Genomic DNA, 23,036 nt, shown 5'->3' on the forward strand with positions numbered 1-23,036 from the left:
TGCAGCTGGTTCTGTGTAGGCAGAAGTGCAAAATAGCTACCAGGGTAGAAAGGATTGTGTGAATCTTGCGATAAACCACAAAATCGATCATGGAAAATATTTGGGATTTTAATCATAGATTTAGTATGTCTGACAATGGGTGTTTTGCATTCTTTACAGAACACGGAGGGAATGCTGTGTGGCTCCCTCCCAGTCTTTTCAGCCTAACAGCATGTTATGCTGCTTGCTACATAGTGTGGTTTCCATTTGAGAAAGTAAGGCTACCCAAAAGGAGAGACTGCTAGAGCTCCTTGTTCATTTAATTTGCAGAAAGGAGTTTGTGCTGTGATTTTAGTTCTAGTCTTCCAAATCCTACGAAAACGCCTTCTTCCCAAGGACAGACTTACAACAGGTATTGAGCATTACTCTACATTTCTAATCACTCAGTGACGGTAGGCCCTAAAACTATAGGTTAATCAAAGGCTGATATGCCTACCACTAACTACTTTAGGCCATAATTACTGTTTACAGATGAAAATTCTCCCCCATTGAATTAAAGTCAGTCCTATGACATTAATGGTAATTTAATGCTCAACAAAAGATCAAGGAAACAAAAGTGTAAATATACCAAAATACCCCTACACAACCACAAAGGACCTTGGCAATCGCTAACACACTTCCCTCCCCATACACATACCCGAAATATCAGGCCACTTATTTTTCTGAGCAACCTGAGACACTGCTTTGAAAATTTAGCTTTAACCCATTGAACTAACTGCCATATGAAAAATCCCACACAGTGACCACAAATAAGGTATAGCTAGGGTAAACCAGCAGTAAATTTTGGGACGAGGAAGAAGAAGAAATTGAGCTATAGATGAATACGAGTGCTAGGGAACATCTCCAAATTGGTGCTACTATCTCAAGATTAGGCCAGTCCTCCATTCCCAATTAAAATGAAAGAAAAAAATGCACTGAAGTGCAAAAAATTGCTGAAAGTCAGCAATTAGATGTGTTCTGTAAGTTTTCCTGTATCTTAAATGAGAATGAAGTCCCAACCCCAACTTTCGTTTTTCCTCACTTATTCATTTTTCAGCAGCATAGCTGGCCCTGCATGTTGTATAAAAACTGGGGCTGAGCATTTCAAAGCTGCCAACGGAATTTAGAAGCACTATTTCCAATGAACTGAGCATCTAAGTAGCTCTGAAAATCTCAGCCTAGATTTTTAGCTATAAACTGTTTAGTCAGACTAGTTCCTTCACCACACCTATCTATGTGATTCTGTTGATGTAAATAGTTTAATTATATGGAAGTTTAAAGTTTAGTGCACAGATCAGCATATATTCTGCTGCTCTTTCAACTGTTCCTGCGTAATGCTAGCAAGTGAGGAAATTAAAGTAATGGAAGGGAAACAAAAGAACGTGAATAGAAACATTATGTCTGTTAGACTGTGATGAAGTGGGGGGTTTTTTTGGGGTTTTCTGTGTTTTCCAGTGGTTTGCATGCACAGGGGGTGGGACTTAGTGTCCCCAGGTGTTACTGGTTTAACAAGGTGAGGGGAGAGGGAGTTTGTTGTTACAGAAGACCAGAGAGGGAACTCGGGACCCCGGCCGATGGCCTGGAGGATGGAGACCCCAGCAACTGGTGACCCGGCTCAGGAGACACAGCCAGTTCTGGCCAGTGGGAGGACAATGGGCTATGAAGAGAGGACCAGAGGGGCCAGAGGAGGGCTGAGAGGAGACCCAGGCCTTCCTGTTTACGACCCTGTTTACCTGGAGAGAAGGCAATGGACAGAGGCGGCTTGGGGCCGGGAATATCGGAGGCCCAGCTGGGAAGCAGGGGGCTCTGGGCTGGAGAAGGAGAGCAGACAGAGCCCACCTGGCTGCAGGGGACTGGGATATGCTGTGCTGCGGGAGGCCAGGCCTGAGGCCCTGAGAGTTTCCTGTGCTGTGTTCAACTCTCAATAAACCCTCCTGTTTTATGCTGGCTGAGAGTCACTCTGGTCTAGCGAGCAGGGTTGCATCAACCTCTTCGGGGGGTGAGGAGGCCCGAGGGGTCCAGAGCACGTGGACTCCCTGAGGGGGCCCACAGCAAGAAACAGGTGTGCTCCAGGAGGTGGAGGGGCCTGACCCCGAGAGAGTGGACCTCTGTGAAGGGCTGTCTCACTGAAAGGGGCACCCTCCAAGGACCACATGGGGCCAAGAGTGGGCACGATCTGTGAGTCCGTGACAACAACAAATGTACCTTACAGGCTACAACACTTTTCAAAAGAGCTGTTAGGTCACCAAGTAATAAGCAGCTTGTGTTAACCTCGTGGTGTCACAGCACAGGACACTGTGGGATGAGCCTTCTCAGGGATGAATCCTAGAACTCAAAGAGTGCACAAAAAACACCCACACATTTTTCTGGTACAGGCGTAAAATATTTCAACAGCAGCACATGTGATTTAACAACTTTTTTGCAGCAGTGTGCTTGTCAGTTTAAAACGATCTTCAATCATATCCTTAATAAAACAAATAAACCAAAATAGTAAAATGATTTATTGGCCAGTGAATCAAGTTTTATACACTTTACTGACTAAAGGAGATGAGACTTTGCCTACTATTGTCTTCAACAAAAGGACACACGTTCAATATGATTAGATGTCTTATACTAATGCAAGAAGTATGGGGAATAAACAAGAAAACTAGAAATACTAGTGAATTACAACATAATTGGCATTACAGAGGGTGAAATAATTCACATGACTGGAATATTGGTATAGAAAGGTACAGCTTGTTCAGGAAAGACAGGAAGGGAAAAAGGAGGAGCAGTTGCTTTGTGTAATCAAGATGTATACACTTGATTGAAGTTGATATAGAAGTGGGAGATAGACCTGTGGAAAATCTCTGGGTAAGGATAAAAGGAGTTTAAAAAAATTTAAAGGATGCCATGGCAATGGTCTACTATAGACCACCTAACCAGGAAGAGGTAGATGAGTCTTTTTAAAAAGCCAACAAAACTCACAGGACTTGGTAGCTGAAGTCCCCATCACAACCCAGACATCCATTTGGAAAATACAGCAAGGCACAGATAAACCACTAAGTTCTTGAAATACACTGGAGACAATATCCTATTGTGGAAGATGGAGAAAGCAAGTAGGGGAGAGGCTGATCTAGATTTGACTCTTACAAATAGGGAGGAACTGGTTGAGAATTCAAAGGTGGAAGGCAGCTTGGGTGAAACTGATCATGAAGTGATCAGTTCATGATTCTAAGCAATAGCGAGGGTGGGGGGACCGCAGAATAAAGGTCATGGACTTCAAGACAGACTTTGGCAAACTCAGAATTGGTAGGAAAGATCTCATAAGAAGCAAGTCTAAGGGAAGAGAGAGCAGAAGAGTTGGCAGGATTTGGGGGGGGGGGGGGCGCTGAAGAGTTAAATGCCTTCTTTTCACCTTTCACCAAAAAGGTTAGCAGTGGTCGGATGATATAGTGAATATCAGTATAAATAGGGTAGTATCAAAGGCTAAAATAAGGAAAGAACAAGTTAAGAATTACTTAGACAAGTTAGAGATCTTCAAATCAGCAGGACCTGACAAAATACATCCTAGAATATTTAAGGAACTGGCTGAAGAGAGCTCTAGGCCATTAGTGAGTATCTTCAAGAACTCCAGGAAGACAGAAGAGATCCCAGAGGGCTGGAAAAGGGCAAATATACTTATCTATAACAAGGGGACTAAGGACAACCCAATTATAGAGGAGTCAGTTTAACTTCAGTACCCAGAAAGATAATGGAGGAAATAAAGAAATCAATTTGTAAGCACCTACAGGATAATAAGTAACAGTCCGCATGGATTTGTCAAGAACAAATTATGTCAAACCAACCTACAGTCCTCCTTTGACAGAGTAACAGATCTTGTGGATCAGGGTAAGCAGTAGATGAGACATCCCAACTTAAGAAAGGCTTCTGATATAGTCTCACATGACTGTCTCATAAGCAAGCTAAGGAAATATAGTCCAGATGAACCTACTGACAGGTACTGTACTGGCTGCACAACTGGTTAAAAAACAAAAAAACACACACACTGTTTTCACCAATGGTTCAGTGTCAAGCAGGAAGAGCATATTGAGTAGGGTTCCACAGGGATCTGTGCTGGGTCCGGTTCTATTCAATATCCTCATAAATAATTTAGATAACAGCACAGAAAGTATACTTAAAGTTTGTGGCCAGTACCAAGCTTGGATGGGTTGCAAGTGCTTTGGAAGACAGGATTAGGATTCAAGATAATCTAGACAAAACTGTAGAAATGGTCTGAAATAAAAACCAGGATGAAACTCAAAAAAAGGACTAGTGCAAAGCACTACATTTAGGAACGAATAACCAATTGCACAAAATGGGAAGTGACTGCCAAGAAGGGGCACTGCAGAAAAGCATCCAGAGGTTATGCAACAAGCTAAACACAAGTCAACATTAATGTTGTTGCCAAAAAAAAAAAGCATTCTGGGATGTATTAACAGGAGTGTGTTCTAAGCAAGACACGTAGTAATTCTTCCACTCTATTCATCATTGATAAGGCCTCAACTGGAGCCCTATGTGCACTGATGGCTGGACACAACCACTTCAGGATTTTCTCCCAAGGAGAGCCACGAAAATTAAAGGTCTAGAAAACACGAACTACAAGAAAAGATTGAAAAACTGGGTTTGTTTAGTCTAGAGATGAGAAGGCTGAAGGGCACATGATAGTATTCAAGTAGGTAAAAAGCTGTTATTGAGAGGTGATAAATTGTTCTCCTTAGCCACTGAAAACAGGACAAGAAGTAATGGGCTTAAATAGCAACAAGGGAGATTTAGATTAGAAATTAGGAAAAAGTTTAACTTTAAGGCTAGTTTAGCACTGGAACAGATTCCACAACCTCCGTAATTGCCATCACTGGAGCTTTTTAAGAGCAAGTTAGACAAACACTGGCCAGGGATGGTCTCAATAACACTAAGTCCTGCTTCAGCACAGGGGACCAGAAAAGATGACCTACTGAAGTCCGTTTGGATCCTACATTTCTATTATTTGAACAGCCCTTTTTGCTTTATAAACACAGGTGGGAGGAGGGGAAGGGAGAGAGCCAGACACTCAAGTGCATAGATTTCAACCCAGTTTCCTTCTTTCAGCAGGGCATCACAAGAGTTGACCTGTGCAGACTGCAGTACTTAAAGCCCTTCTAAACAGGAAATACATTAATAGGACAAGAATACAGAAGCAGTTTGACAGCAGCACTGCTAACTGCCAGCTATACAAACCCTCTGCAACAGGGCTGTCATTGTGCAGTGCAGTTTTCAGTTTATATTCGGAGTTTAACAAAATGGAGTTTTTCCAGCACTAGGCAAGACAATGAGTGATTAATTCAGATGATCAAAGCAGTGTTAAATTTTGTTGCTGGCAGACTTACACACACACACACACACACACACTTTGATTTTTAAAATCTGAACCAAAGGTATTTTGGAGTTTAAGCCCCAATTGTTTATTTAAACTCTTGAGCCCTAACACACTTGCATTTAAAGAGAACGTTGTTTGAGTGACACAAAGCTAAGCACTAATGAGCTTTTAATAGAATTCTAGGACATGAAACCAGAATGTTCCAAGCAGCTCTCCCATCACATTAATTTTGAAATGAAGGCTTAATTTGCACAATATAAAGACCGGTCTTAAAACAGAGTTGTTTAATGTTACAGCTCAGGTTGTCTGTATAATCCCTCACTTTGGTCTTGCACATGGATCTAATACAAATGCCTTGGAAATCAGCAACTGTAAGGTCATTTGCAAGGGAAGTGGCCAGTGGGGCATGGCTAACTTCAGAATCTACTGCAGGAGGTGGTGATAAGGCAGGGGTCAGCAACCTATGGCACCCGCTGCTGGCCTGGGGGAAGGCTGGCGGCGGGCTGAGACCCCAGCTGGCAAGGAGCCAGCAACTGAAATCCCAAAGCAGCGGCAGGCTAAGCTGCTGAGCCGGCCACTGCTCTGGGGTTTCCACCACCAGCTCCTGCCAGCCGGGATCCCGCCACCAGGCCCACTCAGCACCAGCTGCTGGCCTGGGGGATGGAACCCCAGGCTGGCAGTGGGCTGAGACCCCAGCTGGCAGGAACCCATGGTGGAAACCCCAGAGAGACAGCAGGCTGAGCTGCTCAGACCGCCGCTACTCTGGGGTTCCCGCTGCTGGCCCCTTGCCAGCCAGGGTCCCCCCCGCCGCAGCCCCACTCAGCACTCTAGTAAGAGTTTACCTAGAGAAGCCACTTGTTTATTATAGACCATTTTCTTTAGCTGGGCATGGCACATAGGCAATTCTCTACCAAAAGCTAAATTTCTTTTTGGTTATTTTAAGAAAAGTTCTCCAAGCCTTTATTGTATTAAAATTTATAGGCTGAGTACCCCACGTAAATCTCAGCTATAATACATTTGTTCCCCCACAAAACAGCATGTTCCATATCCAAGACAGACTTCTTGCAACATGTCACAAAACTCATTCCCTACCACAGCGTTTCCCAAACTTGGGATGCCACTTGTGTAGGGAAAGCCCCTGACAGGCCGGGCTGGTTTGTTTACCTGCTGCGTCCGCAGGTCCGGCCGATTACGGCTCCCAGTGGCCGCGGTTCACTGCTCCAGACTAATGGGAGCTGCTGGAAGCACTTACTAGTTTGAATCGCCATACCTCCTAGAAGCCCCAGTCATAGACATTATAATGGCAGACGCCCTAGTGCAGATCCAGTTATACTGGCTAAAAAACAGTGCTTAGAACAATGAGGTCCTGGTGCACGACAAGGACTCCTAGGAGGTGTGGTAATTCAAACTAGTACCGTATATACTCGATCATAAGCTGGTTCATTTATAAGCCGGGACAGCAACTGGTGGGGAATTCTTTTTATTTGGGGGGGAGGGGAGGAGAAGCTGGGAGTCAGGGGAGTATCCCCTCTGACCATCCCCCAAATGACTCCACCCCTAGCCCAGGACTCCCACGTTCTCCCCTTCCCACCTTATCTGGGGAGGATGTCTCTGACCTGGCTGGAGCTGCTCTGGCAGGCTGGGCGGCGCAGCCAGAAGCCTGCTCCGGCGGGCCAGACGAGGTGGCGCAGCTGCAGCATGTTCCAGTGGGCTGGGCCGGGCGGTGTGGCTGCAGGGTGCTCCGGTGCCCGGGCGGCGCAGCCACAGCCTGTTCTGGGAGGTGGGGCCAAGCGGCACAGCTGCAGCCTGCCAGCCCTGGAGGTGCAGCTGCTTCAGAGGCTGGGGGGAGAGCAACATAGCCAGAAGTGGAGACATCCTAGCCCCCGCCTCTTCCCTTCTGTCTCTGCTGGCTGTGCTGCCTCTCCTTGCTCCCTCTGTTGGGGGGGAGGGGCTGAGTCCCACCTCTCTATACCCGTTCATAAGCCAACCCCCGTCTTTGGTGCTTCCCTTTTTTACTAAAAAAAATTCGGCTTATGAACGAGTATATATGGTAAGTGTTTTTCCTGGTCTAGCTTATTTTGTTCAGGGAACTAGTATAAGCTATACTGGCAAAAAGCACAATTTCGCTCATAGGAGCCAACTCTACGCTAGGAGGATTTGCTGGTATAGCTAGTAAAAGCTGGCTAGTATGGTACAGATTAGGCCTTTCTGTGTTGACTTCTTTTCCATTGCAATGGGTTCAATTGGTGGCAAAGTAATAATCATCTCACCATTATAGGGAAGGTAACAAAATAGCAAAGTTGCTGCTACAACTGGACACAATGGGATCAAGCAAAAACCAAACCCTAGTACCTTCCTCAAACCAGAATTAGCCAGAGATTAACAAAATTGTTGTAAACTCAATACTTCCCAGAAACTACAGATTATACACATTTCACACACCTCTTTGCCCTGAAACTTGCTGAGAAACAACTAAAGGACAGGTGTTTTCTGAAAGAAACCCATAACTACTCTGAACATTAGGGTTTTTTTTTTTTTAATTTAAACTCATATTTCCTCATAAGAGGGATGATGCTTTGTACTAGATGAAGAAACATCACTCCAAAAAGTGTAGGCCCCAAAATTTTCAGATTATGTTCCTATTCTATATAGATTATACCATGCTTGTGATCATAACATCTGGACACTTTCAAGTAGTGCATTAAGCAACATGACTAACAATTGTCACCTGTTTGTTCTGCCATCCTCTCTGAAGCGAAAGCTTAAGATTCTAAAATCAGAGTTCCAAGAGCCAAGGCCCTAGGTACTCACCTATACCTTAGTGATAAAATATAGCTGAATGTCAGAGGAGGAGCCAAGCCTGATGAACACAGCAGAGCACACAATCGTATTTTGAACAGCTGTGTGATCTACTGAAATTCTCAGGAACAGCTTGGTTTAGAGGTGGAGCTTGGTTGTAAACACCACTGCTATAGTGACCCACCCTCTTCCTATTTGGGCTCTGAAACTGATAGTCCAGTTATCAGAAGTCGAAACTGCAATATCAAAACACTCAGGATTGTAATGTGCCGAGGAATCTTTCCTGTTAATGACTATTTGAAATGTCTAAGTCAGCGTCACTGTTTTATATATTCAGTCCCCTCATGAGCATTTGACATGATGAATACAAGAAACAGGATTTACAATTTAGGTAGCTGTTGCAGTGCTGCTCTTTGGCGTTAGGTCAGCTATGAAGTCAGCTTATGTTTTCTTTCCAGAATTTGACGAAACATATCTTACTTTGGACAAAGTAGATGATACTCCAGTTTCATCTTGTAACCTCCATTTAAGACTGATGACATGTTTGTAGTGATCTATTTCTCACACACACACACACACACACACACAGTTAGGTTCACAAGGTGAGTCTAGTTGGTACCTACCCGATACATAAGAAAAGATTAGCATAAATTTTCCTGTAGCTAACAGGTGTGGGAAAATATGTACACCATATCGATCCTTGAACATTTTCACTAGCAAAAAAAATCCTGGATTTACTTGCAAAATGGTAGGCATTCTCACAATTTACTCTTGTGTCTCCAAGAAGTCTACCACAATACTCAAACTAGTCTCATCTTTATTGGTGGTATTCGGACTTCCTCATTGAGACAGTGCAATGTCATTTTAGCCTGATCCATGCTAAAAGGGTCTTATGGAGGCAATGGGCCAGGACTCTGGAGATTTGCGTTCAGTTATGTCACAGACTTCCTGTGCAACCTTGGGCAAGTCATTTAGTCCGTGCCTCAGTTTCACCATCTGTAAAAAGTGGAGATGGTAGCACATCCCTTCCTCAGAGAGATACTGTGAAAATACATTAAAGACTGAGGCACTCATGTACTACAGTAATGGGGGTCATAAGTATCTAAGACACACATGTCTCAGAAGCAGCCTGCCTGCCATCTTGTTCTTGAAGAAATGCCTAGGAATAACTAAATGGAGCCCATTACAAATGCAAAGGAAATATTCCCTTTCCTTTCCTTTGATCTAACAAAGCAGCCAAGTACAGTTTGTCAACATCTGTACTTCCCAATTCTTGTTTTGTATTGGCAATGAAATCATGAAAGTAAGACATCAGTGGAAAGTCCACTAGCCGACACCACTTCCCACCTCTTGCTGAAAGGAAGAAAAGCAATGGGTCCATATAGGTGGTGTATACTAAAAATCTGTGCACTTGAACAACTACAAAGTATTAATTCTTTAAAGCAATTTCCCTGTTTAAGTTTCCCCCCAAATCTATCAAATTTCAAGCCCAACATCTATATTTTTTCTTCAAACCCAGAGATGCCATTGTGACATTAATAAAATATAACCACATAGATCATTGTTGCTACCACTGTTATACAACTGCAACAAATCTTGTACAAAGTATGTCAAGTAAGGTGTCTATGGAAAGGTTATGATTTGCTGAATGTGATTTTGCTGTTTGTATGCATGTATCAGTTTTGTATTTGAAGTTATGAGTATTGGCTCTATACCTGGATTTCAAATGTTTGCTCCTGTGGTAGCACCCACAAGGTATTTAACCTGCACATCTTGAAGGGACTATTCAAGTTAAGAGTTCTTTAATGGGCCACTTAGCTCACAATAGAAGACGCCTATCAACACTTAATGGACTTTCCTGCTGTGACAAAGTGAAATCATGCGTGGACATGCAACTTGCCCATGTGACTCCAAACACCATCTTGCTACCTGTAATTTTCCACTAGCTGTGCTGAGGGCTTTGTTTGAAACAATGGATTCCCCTCCACGTGGCAGAAGCTATAAAAGGCCCTAGAAACATCTCCATTTTGACTCTTTCCTGCTCAAACCTCTGGACTATGAATTTATACTAATGGAAGCATTATAACCAAAGGATCGAGGACCTTCCAATGGATTTGGAAGCAACCAGAGACTTGACTTAAGCCAGCAATTTATTCTATCACTGCTACAAGCCTGATCCAAGAACTTTGCAATTGTTGTATGTATTTGATTCCTTTAACCAATTTTAACTCTCACCTTTCTTTTTATAAATAAACCTTTCAATTTTAGATACTAAAGGATTGACAACACTGAGATTATTGGGCAAGATCTGAGTTATACATTAAACCTGGGTATGTGGCTGGTCCTTTGGGATCAGAAGAACCTTTTGTTTGATGAAGCTGGTTTTAAATAACCACTCATCTTTAAGCTATTTGGTGTTTGGGTGTTGAATCCAGGACTGGAATGCCTAAGGAGACTGCTTTTCTGATTTCTTGTTAGACAATGTGGTGAAACAGAAGTTTACTTTTGTTGCCGTTTGATACATCTTATGGAAGAATAACCACCAGTTTTGGGGTGTCTGCCTGAGGGGGTCATTTAGGGATCCGGGGCAAAAATCTGTCTGGGGATTGGTCCTGCTTTGAGCAGGGGGTTGGACTAGATGACCTCCTGAGATCCCTTCCAACCCTGATATTCTAGGATTCTATTTCTCAGCAGTTTGTCCTGAATTTCATATTCTCAGTTGTGACCCACAAAGGCACTGTTACAGTCATCTACTCTAGTTTTCCCACTACTACCTTTGAAGCAAACAAAGGTGGTACTAAAGCAGCACTTCTCAAAACTATGGTCCAAGGAGCTGCTTCTATGAAGGATGAATCATCCAGTCTTGATGCAGTGAAGCTTCACAAACCTCAGCAATTTGCAGTGTTGGTCCCAGGATATTGAGAGACAATGTGAGTGCAATAAAATCCGCTTGGACCAACTTCTGTTGGTGAAAGACACAAGCTTTCAACCTTACACGCAGAGTTCTTCTTCAGGTTAAAGCTGGTCTCTTGATCCAATAGAAGTTGGTCCAACAGAAGACATTACCTCAACCACCTTGTCTCATTGAATGTCAAGTCAGAACTCTGGGTTTCCAACAGCTTTGGTCAGCTAAACACAAAGACAAACTTCTGCATCTTGTTCAGCAATTACATTCTTTGGTTCAAGGGTTTTATTCTTGTAAACACGGACCAATATTGGAAACACCAAAACTGGAAAGGAAGCAAACAGTGAAACCTAGAGAGATTAGAGCCAAGAAGGGTGAGGGCTGCCATTAAGGAGTGTATGAATGAATGCACCCATGTATTTTCATCCTCTACATCAGAGGTCCCCAACCCTTTTCATCTGGCGGACGCCGGATGACAAGCAACCGAGGACCGTGGCCGGCGGACGAGCATCCACCGAAATGCCGCCGAGAAGCAGCAACGTCAATAGGCGTCACCGCCGAAATGCTGCTGAAAATCAGCGGGATTTCGGCAGCGATGCCTCTAGCCAGGTGTGCATTCACCTAGCAAGTGGCCATTCTTAGGCAAGGAGGGGGGAGGGGGCAAGAACAAACAGATTTGCATCTTAGCATCAAGGAACCTCTTTCACCAGACTCCTCGTCTCTGCCCCCACAGTGGAAATGAACTTTATCTATGGGTAAACCTTAGGGAAATGCTTTTCAGAAAGGTGACCAATCTATGAAAGTGAGGGGCAAACACACCAAGTTCTCTCCTTATCCATCTCTTTTTCTGTCACCTAAGACAACACAGAGAAACAGCATTTGGACTTCAGAAGCAGATCTTGACCTGAAGTTGAGTCAGCCCTGTTCCTGGGAGCATGTGCTAAGAATTTCACCTTGAACCAAGCCTCATCTGTTAAGTTTTAATACTAGGAAGTGTTTTAACTTTATTTCTCTTGTAACCATTTCTCACTTTACTGGCTTATACTTGGGTTTTAAGAGAGTACATCTCCCTTGTAGCTAAACAAACATGTTTTATTCTTTAATTAAAACTAAACTGGTGCTGAATTGTTTGGTAACTCCATTTAAGACAGCAGACTGCTGTATATTGGTTCCCTTAGACAGGCAATGGACCTATCATCTCTGGACTGTCCAGGAGACGGCTGGACAGTGCTGAACACATTTTAGGGGAGAATCTGGGACTGTGAGAGTGTTGGGGTCACCCTACAAGTGGTAACCAAGCCTGCTGAAAGCCAGAGTGTGGCTGGTGTTTGCTGACAGGTTGCTGGGGTCAGAGTTGCTGGACCAGGGCTATGGGTATACACAGACACTCGATGTCACCTACCCGCAGGCAGGCTGTCTGTTTGCAACCCAGGTGGGAGCTACAGCAGGAAAGCATTGTAAGCACCCAAAGTTGCAGAGCAGGGGTGACAGCACCTAACCAGTCTGGATGGCAAACCAGAATGTCAAAGTGTGGCATTAACAAACAAAATTCTGACATGTCAAGACATGGAAACAGACGAGATGCAGGGAAACAGGGATATAAAGTAGCCAAACTCATTCCATGAACATTTATCTTCATGTTGCTTCACTATTCTAGGACATTTATGTAGACCAGGGGTCTCAAACATGCGGCCCTCGGAGCTCTTCCCTGTGGCCCGCGGAGCTCCCCCAGTTACTTCCTGTCGCCGCCAAACTCCCCTCACCCCCGCCCCCCTCCCCAAGTTATTTTCTGTGCCTAAGCTCCCCGCGCGCTGCTCCCCAATGTTTGGGGCTGGGTCTCTCCCCTGGCCCCACCTGCCGCCCCCACGTGCCTCCCCCCAGTGTCTACCAGCCCCCACTTGCTGCCCCCTCACCGCCCGGTAGCCTGCCCGGGAGCTCACGCTGACTCCACTCCTCCTCCGCTATGCCGGCTTCCGGCATCACCTGCTGCCGCAGGGTCCTAGCGCCCCCCTGCACTAGGGCCAGGGCAGGCTGCCCTTCCCCTAGTCCTGAGACTCTCCAATGCCCCGAGCCTCTCCAATGCCTCAAACCCCTCACCCTCAGCCCCACAGCCCTCACCCCTGCACCCCCTCCTATCCCCAAACTCCGTCCCAAAGCCTGCACCCCCACCCCCTGCCGCAGCCTGGAGCCTGCACCGAGCACCGAGCCTGCACTCCAGACCCCCTCCCCCACCCAAACTCCCTCCCAGAGCCTTAGGCAGTAAATCTAAGTGCGTGTTTTGTCCTTTGAGTGAGGTGCATTACTGAGTGTATATATTTATTAAAACTGCTTGGAAATGACTTCGTCAAAAAAAAGAACACTCATGGAAGAAAAGAGAGTTTTCCAAGACAAATGGGAGAATTTATATTTTTTCACAGAGGTAAAAGATAAAATTCAATGCCTTATTTGTCAGCAAACGATTGCTGTTCCCAAGGAGTATAACGTGCGTCGGCACTATGACACGATGCACCGTGAAAAATATGATGCATTCACCGGAAAAATCCGAGAGGAAAAAGTTCAGCAACTTAAAGCAGCATTTGCCAAGCAAAGAAATTTATTTTCAGGGATTAACAAGTCTAGCGAAGATTCAGTAAGAGCAAGTTTTGTGATAAGCGAAATGATAGCTAAATCATCGCGACCTTTTACAGAAGGCTTATTCATAAAAGAATGTCTTATGAAGGCCAGTGAAATTTTATGTCCTGATAGGAAGAAAGTTTTTGAAGGCATAAGCTTGTCTGCAAATACAGTTGCCTGCAGGATAACGGATTTAGCTGATAATGTGCAAAAACAATTGATTCAAATGGCAAAAGACTTTGAAGTATTTTCAATTGCTCTTGATGAGAGTACAGATGTATCAGATACTGCACAGTGTGCAGTGTTCATTAGAGGTGTGGACTGCAATTTGAATATAACTCAAGAATTGCTAGACTTAATGCCACTGAAGGGTATCACAACGGGACGTGACATATTTCAAGGATTGGAAGAGTGCATTGAAAAAGCTGTTGGTGGCGCTTAGCACTTTCCAGGAGGGAGGGGGGAGCCGCGCGCTTAGGGGAGAAGGTGGAGAAGAGACAGGGCAGGGGCGGGGCCTCATGGAAGGGGTGGATTGGGGGTGGGGCCAGGGGCAGCAAGGGGGCGTGTCAGTGATGCGGCCCTCGGGCCAATGCACTAGTCCTCATGCGGCCCTCGGGGTCATTTGAGTTTGAGACCCCTGATGTAGACCAAAACTATGGTCACCATGGAGATGTGGAACCAAGACTGGGATGAGGAGATGTGGCCAAAAAGCAAACAAAAAAACCACATGCGCACACACCCTTGAAATAATCTAAAACATGAAGAGGTTTGAGTACCGCTGATCTAGAGCTATGTTTTGTTATCCTTATTGTCTTAAATGCAGTCTAAGTGTTAGTCTTTAAATTCATCTTTGAGACGTTCTTACTGGGTAAAAAAACTTCACCTTAAGTAATTGGGCCTTAGACAATACAGCACCCCTCCTCCCCCCACAAGTGTGATTATGGTCAACATATTATTGTGAAAAATCCATACCCCCGAGCAACACAGTTAAAACCAACCTAACCCCCCGCGTAGATTACATTAGGTCAATGGGAGAATTCTCCCACTGATCTAGCTACCACCTCTTGGGGAGTGGAATACCTACACCAACATTAGAATCCCTCCCATCGGCATGGGGAACAAGGTGGGTGAGGTAATATCTTATTGACCAACTTCTGTTGGAGAGAGAAACAAGCTTATAGAGCTCTTCTTCAGGTCTACATTTAGCTTTCGCAGACCTGAAGAAGAGCTCTGTAAGCTTGTTTCTCTCTCCAACAGAAGTTGGTCCAATACAAAATTACCTCACCCCACCTGTCTCTCTAATATCCTGGGACCAGCATGGCTACAACTAGTGTGTGCGCGCACACACACTATAAAAATAAATATTTTAGCCACTGTGAGAAACTTCAGGATAGTGTGTAGTGACATTAAAACAGGAGTACAGAAAACAGTTTGAAAACACCCATTTAGCAATTGTTTCTGAAACCAATTAGTTTAGTTTTGCTGCACACCTTTTAATTCTTATTTTGGTGCCTCTGGAAGTACATTTTCCCTAGTGTATTAGCACCTCTTTTGTGTCCCAAATGTCATTACTTCTTAGTTCTGAAGGAAGCCATTTCCACTTTAAGTTTACTACTACACCACTAATTACAAAGTCTATCATGCAGTCACAGCAGCAAACTGGCAGGTACTTTGGAAGTCAAGAAGAAAACACACCATGGAATCATACTCTTAAAGGTCACTCTGTTCCAAAATCACAAAAAAAAATTCTTTAAAAAGTTTAGAGAGATTTCTATATTTATTAGAAGGCAAAACTTCAGTGACAATAGAGAGCCTAAGATTAGCTGAAGTTGCTTAATGCACTTATTTATAACAAAGTAATATTTAAATAGTTCTTACCTTGCAACATGCATCTATATGCAGATTCAGATATTGCATAAATGTGTGGTGGCATTTCATGACGTTTCTTCCCTCTGTACATCTCAATGATATTTTCCGAATAAATTGGGAGGTTCTTGTAGGGATTTATGACCACGCAGAACAGTCCAGAATAAGTCTAAAAAAAAAACCCCACACCAACAGCAGTTTGGTTAGCTATTTTATCTTACATTTATACGTGCACTATTAAATGAAGCCACAGAGGCCAGGAAAGCTTCATTCTTCCCAAATTGTGGGCCATTTCTGTGCTAGTCTTGAACATCAGTGACTTCAATAAAACCACCACCTCAAACTATTTAGTTCAAAAATATTGGTTGGTACTTTGAGACATCTAATAACTTGTATCCAAAAGAGCTTAGTTATGACAGAAGTGAAGCCTTGAGTATTTGATTCCTCCTCATTCCCAAAAGGCAGATTTGAATTTTCCCTCTCTGCAAATGAAAAACTGCAGTATTACACTAGTACATAAAAACCACAGAGTGAATGTTTTCCATTTTCACTAAACTTGGACACAAATTGCATCAAAGATAGAAAGCAGATTAGATTTAAATTTTACTCTGATAAAAATGTGCTTTTTTTAAAAAAAAATACAACTAAGTTTTTTGGATCATGCTTGCAAAACTTGTGAAAATGTAGCTGTTCAGGTTCTGAGTCTACTCACTCAGTTAAGAAATTTTGAATTAGCTGCTGATTTCTACAAGATGATCTAGTAATAAATACTGAACAGCTGGGTTGCTCCTCCTGCTATAGAAAGCAAAGAGCATCCCCTTTTAAGACTTTCCTCCAGGCCACATCTCTAGGTAACTGCTTTCAAAACTGCATCAAGCTAAGTAAAAATTAATCAATAGTTCCATAACAACAAGGGCCAGCTATAGGACCTCTTCCCTCAAAAACAAAAATAGGAAAGTTAGTTGCTAAACATCCCAGAACAGAAGCCTCACACTCATTTGGTGCAGAGAGCTAGATTCACTGTTTCATTACGGTCTGAGGGAGAGGATCCATGTTCAGGACTCCACAGATTCCTCACCTGATGTTGGTGAGAGATTTGCAAAGAGAAAACAGGCTTTATGTAATAACTAAAAAGTATATATTATCCAGTCCTCTACTGTAATTCTCCATTGCTCAGTGACAAAAACCTGCTCCCCACAAGTCACCACTACTTCTGTTTCTGCTCTCTTCTTTCCCCAGAATTCTGTTTCTTTTCCTATGATTGACTGTCTTCTGTTCACCCTTCTACATTTCCTTCCCACCAACACCACTCAATTCTCATCACCCTGAGGGCTTAACTCTCACATCCTTTCTTATAACATGCACTAGAATGTTCAGCTATTCAGTAGTCAATTTTGATAGTGAAGTGTCACCACTGGGTTTTAGAGCTGATGCTCCAATGAGATTAATAGGGAGCAGAACAGTTCAGAACCATTACAGTGAATGTAACAGGTTATCTGCAACCATAGGGAAATAGAGTCTGTTTACATGCTGTTTACATTTGGAAGGTTTTTTTGCATTGCAACCATGAGGGAACAGATTTATTTTTTTTTAAAGCAACAAAAGCTGCAACTCTAGGAAACCTGAATGTGTCATGAAGGTCACAAATTCATCAACTGGGCCATATGCATGACACCCCTCTCCTGAAGACAGGACGTTTGAAAGGCAAGCCAAATTTCTCTCCCCTATAAGAATACATCTGGCAGTGAATTCCTTAATTAACTAATAATAAAGGTATCATAAATGGAAAGGAGAGAGGGAAAAAAATGGAACAGGAAGTCAGTCTTTCACTTTGCCTACTAGGAGAGATTGAGCAAAAATTAGTGATCTGCTACAGCAAAGTGCAGCCTCCAAGCAAAGGTTAAACTCCCTGAAAACAACCTTGTAATGCCCAGAAAAAGTGTGTTAAAAGTTTATCCACGATTTTCTCTGCAGAGTCTGTCTCAGCTCAAGTAGTAGCTATTAAATTCAGCTTAGTTCTCTTATTCCAGAGACAGCGTTCATCACAAAGACTTGCATATTCTATAAGTGCTGCTTTTGATATAAATATATGAACAGCTGTTGAATCAGTCACAGAATACTTGTTCCCCCCCTCCCCCCACTCAATAGACTAAGGGGGTGAGGTGAGGGTTTCTTGCAGGCCTCAAGAAATGGAGAACTGACGCTCAAATGTAAAGTATTCCCTAGCGCAGTGGTTCTCAACCTTTCCAGACTACTGTATCCCTTTCAGAAGTCTGACTTGTCTTAGAACCTCCATGTTTCACCTCATTTAAAAACTACTTGCTTACAAAATCAGACAAAAATACACAGTGTCATAGCACACTTACTGAAAAATTGCTTACTTTCTCATTTTGTCTGTATGAAATTTTAGTTTGTACTGACTTCACTAGTACTTTTTATGTAGATTTTTTGCAAAACTAGGCAAATATCTAAATGAGTTTATGTACCCCCGAAAGACCTCTGTGAACCCCCAGGGATATGTGTACCCCTGGTTGAGAACCACTGCCCTAGCATTTCAGAGTGGTAGCCGTGTTAGTCTGTATCAGCAAAAACAACGAGGCGTACTTGTGGCACCTTAGAGACTAACAAATGTATTTGGGCATAAGCTTTAGTCTCTAAGGTGCCACAAGTATTCCTCGTTTTTGCCCTAGCATTAAGACCTTCAGGATGAAGGTTTAAGGTCATTAATAATAAAGCCATTCAGGGAGCTCTTCATAAGACAAAGAAGAAGACATGCTGGAATTTTCAAGTCTATACTCTTGATTTTCTGCAAGGAAGCAGCACAGTTCTTTCTGCTGCTAGGAGGAATCCTGTTAAGCAGGCAATCCACCTTCTCAATTAAGTAAAGGCACATTTCAGCATTAAAGTAAAGAAATAGGTTAACCCAGAGGTACAGATTTCTTTACAAAAATAGAATCTGAAGTCTTGTCTTTGGTCATAACCCCCATACAACATTCATTCCAGTACTTTAACCTGGTCTTGATAGTAGGCTCTTTTGTAAATGGTGAGCATTCAAATAGGACCTTGGCTGAGTAACTTACATGAAAAGCTGTTAATTAGAAGGAAGCTGGATCTGTGTTTCTAAAAGGACCTTGGACAGCAGGTCCGATCTATTCTGCCTGCCTCAGATAACCTACAGCAGGGGTCGGCAACCGATGGCACGTGCGCCAAAGATGGCACGCAAGCCAATTTTTAATGGCATGCTGCTGCCTGCCGGGGTCCCACTTGGTCCACTGCCGAACCCCTTGCACCAAATGGGAGCTGCCCAGGTAAGCGCTCCACACCCAAACCTCCTGCTCCAACCTTGAGCTCCCTCCCTCATTCTAGCTCCTGGCCAGACCCTGCACCCCAACCTGCTCCATCACCCCCAGCCCTGTGCTCAGTGCACCCCCCACCCTCAGCTCAGAGCAGAGAGAGAGAGGGGAAAAGAATGGGCCAGAACCAGGGAGAAGGTAGGTACCCACTCTATGTGGGCAGGGCCGGGACCCCAGGCTGGCAGCAGGCTAAGCGGGGCCTTGGACCTCCAACTGGCAAGGGGCCGGCAGCCAGATCCCTAGACTGGCAGCAGGCTGAGCGGGGCCGGCAGCCGGGACCCTAGCTGGCAGGAGCCAGAGGATGGATCCCCAGACCGGCAGCGGGCTGAGCAGCTCAGCCCGCTGCCAGTCTGGGGTCCCAGCCGCCGGCCCCGCTCAGCCCGCTGCCGGCCTAGGTGAACGGAACCCCAGGCTGGGAACACGCTGAGCAGGCCGGCAGCTTAAGATCAGCATTTTAATTTAAATTTTAAATGAAGCTTCTTAAACATTTTGAAAACCTTGTTTACTTTACCTACAACAGTAGTTTAGTTATATTATATATAGATTTATAGAGAGAAACCTAAACAACGTTAAAATGTATTACCAGCACACGAAACCTTAAATTAAAGTGCATAAATGAAGACTCGGCACACCACTTCTGAAAGGTTGCTGACCCCTGACCTACAGCAATGTTACTTGCTAGTGCTACAGGTGCATACGTTTTAAGTCTTACTACAGGTCTTTGACTGTTCTGCATGTTCCTAGGAAAGGAACAAATGGTAAGAAAGGCACATTGGAAACTGCTCCAGCTCTGTCTAACACAGGGCCTCTGCTTCATTGCCCCTTCAACCGGAAGGGTTTCGTTATCCATTGGCCCTGCTTAAAACCTAGACTAGACTGATCTCATGATCACCTGGATAGGGTCTCTAAAACTTAACTGTTTGAGGCTCCACTCTCACAGGGCTACTGCAGTCTTCTTCATTCAACACCAAATAGGACTTTTTGCATAACTATAACCCTTGAAAGTGTTTTCTTAGGTTTATCTGGTTAATTACAGGGCTTGCTGGACCTCTAACCCCTTCTCTGACATGGCTCTAAGGCAGGGATTCTCAAACTGGGGGTCACGAGGTTATTACATGGGGGGGGGGTTGCGAGCTGTCAGCCTCTACCCCAAACCCTGCTTTGCCTCCAGCATTTATAATGGTGTTAAATATATTTAAACGTGTTTTTAGTTTATAAGGGGGGGGGCTGCATTCAGAGGCTTGCTATGTGAATGGGGGCACCAGTACAAAAGTTTGAGAACCACTGCCTACGGTATGAGGCCTTATGTCTACCTCCCTGGGGTGGAATCACACAACTCTCTCACTCAAGACCAGATCCTGGACTACTGCACCCCGTATACCTACAGTGATTTCTCAGCAGGGCAGACTGGGTTAGGTACCTGCAATTCTTTCATTTGGGTGCTATGTGAAGCACTGGAATGGGTTACCTAGGGAGGTGGTGGAATCTTCTTCCTTAGAGGTTCTTAAGGTCAGGCTTGACAAAGCCCTGGCTGGGATGATTTAGTTGGGAATTGGTCCTGCTTTGAGCAGGGGGTTGGACTAGATGACCTCCTGAGGTCCCTTCCAACCCTGATATTCTATGATTTAGTCACGGAATCTGTGACTTCCAAAGACCTCTGTGACTTCAGTCAGCTGGGAGCTGCAGAATCCCCTGCCACCTACAGAGTCAGGGAGCTGCTGGGGCTCCTGGCCACCGTGTGTAACAAGGGGGAGCCCCACAGCTCCCCACCACCACTCCTGGCTGCAGGGGACCCCTGGCAGCTCCTGGCTGCCAGCGAAGGGGGACCCTGGAGCTCCCAGCCCTTCTCCCCCTGCTACCCATTTTGTCATGGGTATTTTTAGTAAGAGTCAAGGACAGGTCATGGGCTTCTGTGAATTTTTCATTATTGCTCATGACCTGTAACTTTTACTAAAAATATCCATGACAAAAACTTAGCCTTAGTAATTAGTGACCAGACAGCCTTCTCCAAATATTTACCATAGTTGGAACAAAGCATAAAGAATTTTGAAGTCTATACATAGGACTACCTTACTCGGAGGATTGTCATCTCTTCGCAGAGACCCTAGGCAGTTCACTCTTTACTCCAGACCCCTGGGGGTCAGGGTCTGTGAGAACAGCTTCTCATCAGCAACTCCCAACAACCATTGCCCGCTCCCTAGAGAAGGACACTTATCCCACCCAGAAGCTATTTGTCTCAGGGTTGTTTTTTTTATTCTCATGTGTTTGCAAGTTGGGAATCCACCCCCTAAATACACTAGTTTGTGAGAGCTCCATAAGGAATTGGAGGTGGGTCATCCACAAGAATGCTTCTAGTATGGTCTCTTACTTGTTTGTGAAGAAGTAGTTATCTGAGGCCCTTGTTCTTTTTTCCTGCCTTGGACAGGCAGCTTATGTTGGCTTCCTCCAATACACAAAGTTAAATATTGGTATATTTACTAACTGTATTTATATAATCAAATCCCTTAATATTAATGAATCATGTAACTCACATCCATCACATAATCCCTCATCTGCATTCCCTGAACTTTGTGGAGGTTGCCTAGTCCACAGTTAGAAGATGGGCCAGAAAAAGGCTAATGCAGGGCAGCTAATTTGGTACATAGCAGGACAGGCTGAGGGAAAGGAGTGGATACTAAGAGGTATTCTGACTAAATTCAGCAATAGTGTGAGGGAGGTAGTCTGAATCCAGGAGGGCTCTAAGGAAGAGATCTGGGATTGAGTCCAGAGACTAATGTGTTCAGGAGACTAGTATTGTGGATTAGCTAACTTTAAGAACTGAATTTTGATGGGTTTGGCTTGTTTTATGTTACTGATGTTCAAGTTTTTGTTCATCTTCATTGCCAATGAAGGAAATGCCCAGACAAAAAAGTTTAAAATGGGGTTAATTACGGATATACTCTCAGTGTTAAGATAAAATTCATTACAAGCCCTGATGGCGAACTAAAGAGGCCTCTTCTTGCAAACCAGTGTGCAGCAGCCCTCGTGAACCTGTCATTTCCAGCACACTTTTCCCAATCCAGCTAAAATGGTCTCTCTCACATGTGCAGCATTCTTGAACTGAATAGTTTAAGCTTAGGAAATACTGCAAGATACACTATGCATGCACAGCAAATGATCTTCAGAAAGTCATAACACAGACCGCCATGTGTTCTTTAGTAAATTGCACCTATGTTCTGCAGCAAGAACACTGGATTCCATGACATCTATTGCAGCAGAATGTAGGCTGTGTACAGTCTAGAATTCCCCCCCGCCCCCAAAACAGCTCTTACTGAATTAAATATGACTGAGGGAGATAATCAGATAGAGGGATACTGTACTTCCAAGGTCAATTTTATATTGCCTCATTTTGAGAGTACTGCAAAATATTGCAATGAAAAAATGTATAATTACATTATAGAATTTGTGGGGAAAGGCGGGGAGGAAGAAGCAAGAGGTTTCAGCAATAGGTCAGGGGACAGTTTGGCACCCAAACTGAATGTGTGAAAATGGGTTTGTGCAATAAACTGCCTAACACATTAAATGGAGTTTAAAAGTGACCAGCATGACAGTGTTAAATGTTGATACCAACATTTGTATTATCAGACTGAAGAAGGAACACCCCAGTAAAAGGAATGGGCAAGCAAGAGCTTGGGCCTACTGTGTTCCATCTGCGAAAACTAAAGCAGACATCACTGTATCAAGTTTCCACTATTTACATTTGGGTGTTTCTCTTTGCAACAATGAGGGCAACATGATTTTTGTGGGGGTAAAGAGCTTGGTTTCTGGACCACATAAAAGGCCGTCAAATCAAGGACAAGTTTCAACAGAAACTTACTTTCTATTGGTTAGCACTATTCCTGTTATTAATTTCTGTAGTCCAGATTTCCTGAGTTGGGAAAACTGACTGCTAAACACAGGACCTGTGTAATGGGAAGTATTTTACCCTTTCTTCTAGTTTTCTACAGATGAAACATTTCTGTTCGAGCTTTCAGAACACTCACTGTAGCACAAAGATCACACACTGAAAATTTCAGCCAGTTATAATCAATTGATAAGGGGGTATAATGAAAACCATTAAGAAAACTTG

The 23,036-nt window shown here is 43.9% G+C and overlaps 1 protein-coding gene across 3 annotated transcripts in view; it reads right to left on the bottom strand.

Annotated features, from left to right (window-relative positions):
* Positions 1 to 23,036, bottom strand: part of MYH10 (myosin heavy chain 10) — a 142,241-nt gene that overhangs the window by 105,377 nt on the left and 13,828 nt on the right. For all 3 annotated transcript variants that reach the window (XM_044981950.1, XM_044981949.1, XM_044981948.1), the window contains exon 3: positions 15,588 to 15,744. In XM_044981950.1, coding sequence (XP_044837885.1) covers positions 15,588 to 15,744 — 157 coding nt within the window. The remainder of the gene's footprint in view (positions 1 to 15,587; positions 15,745 to 23,036) is intronic.

This window comes from Mauremys mutica, chromosome 12 (assembly GCF_020497125.1).
Source record: "Mauremys mutica isolate MM-2020 ecotype Southern chromosome 12, ASM2049712v1, whole genome shotgun sequence".
NCBI classification, from domain to species: Eukaryota; Metazoa; Chordata; order Testudines; family Geoemydidae; genus Mauremys; species Mauremys mutica.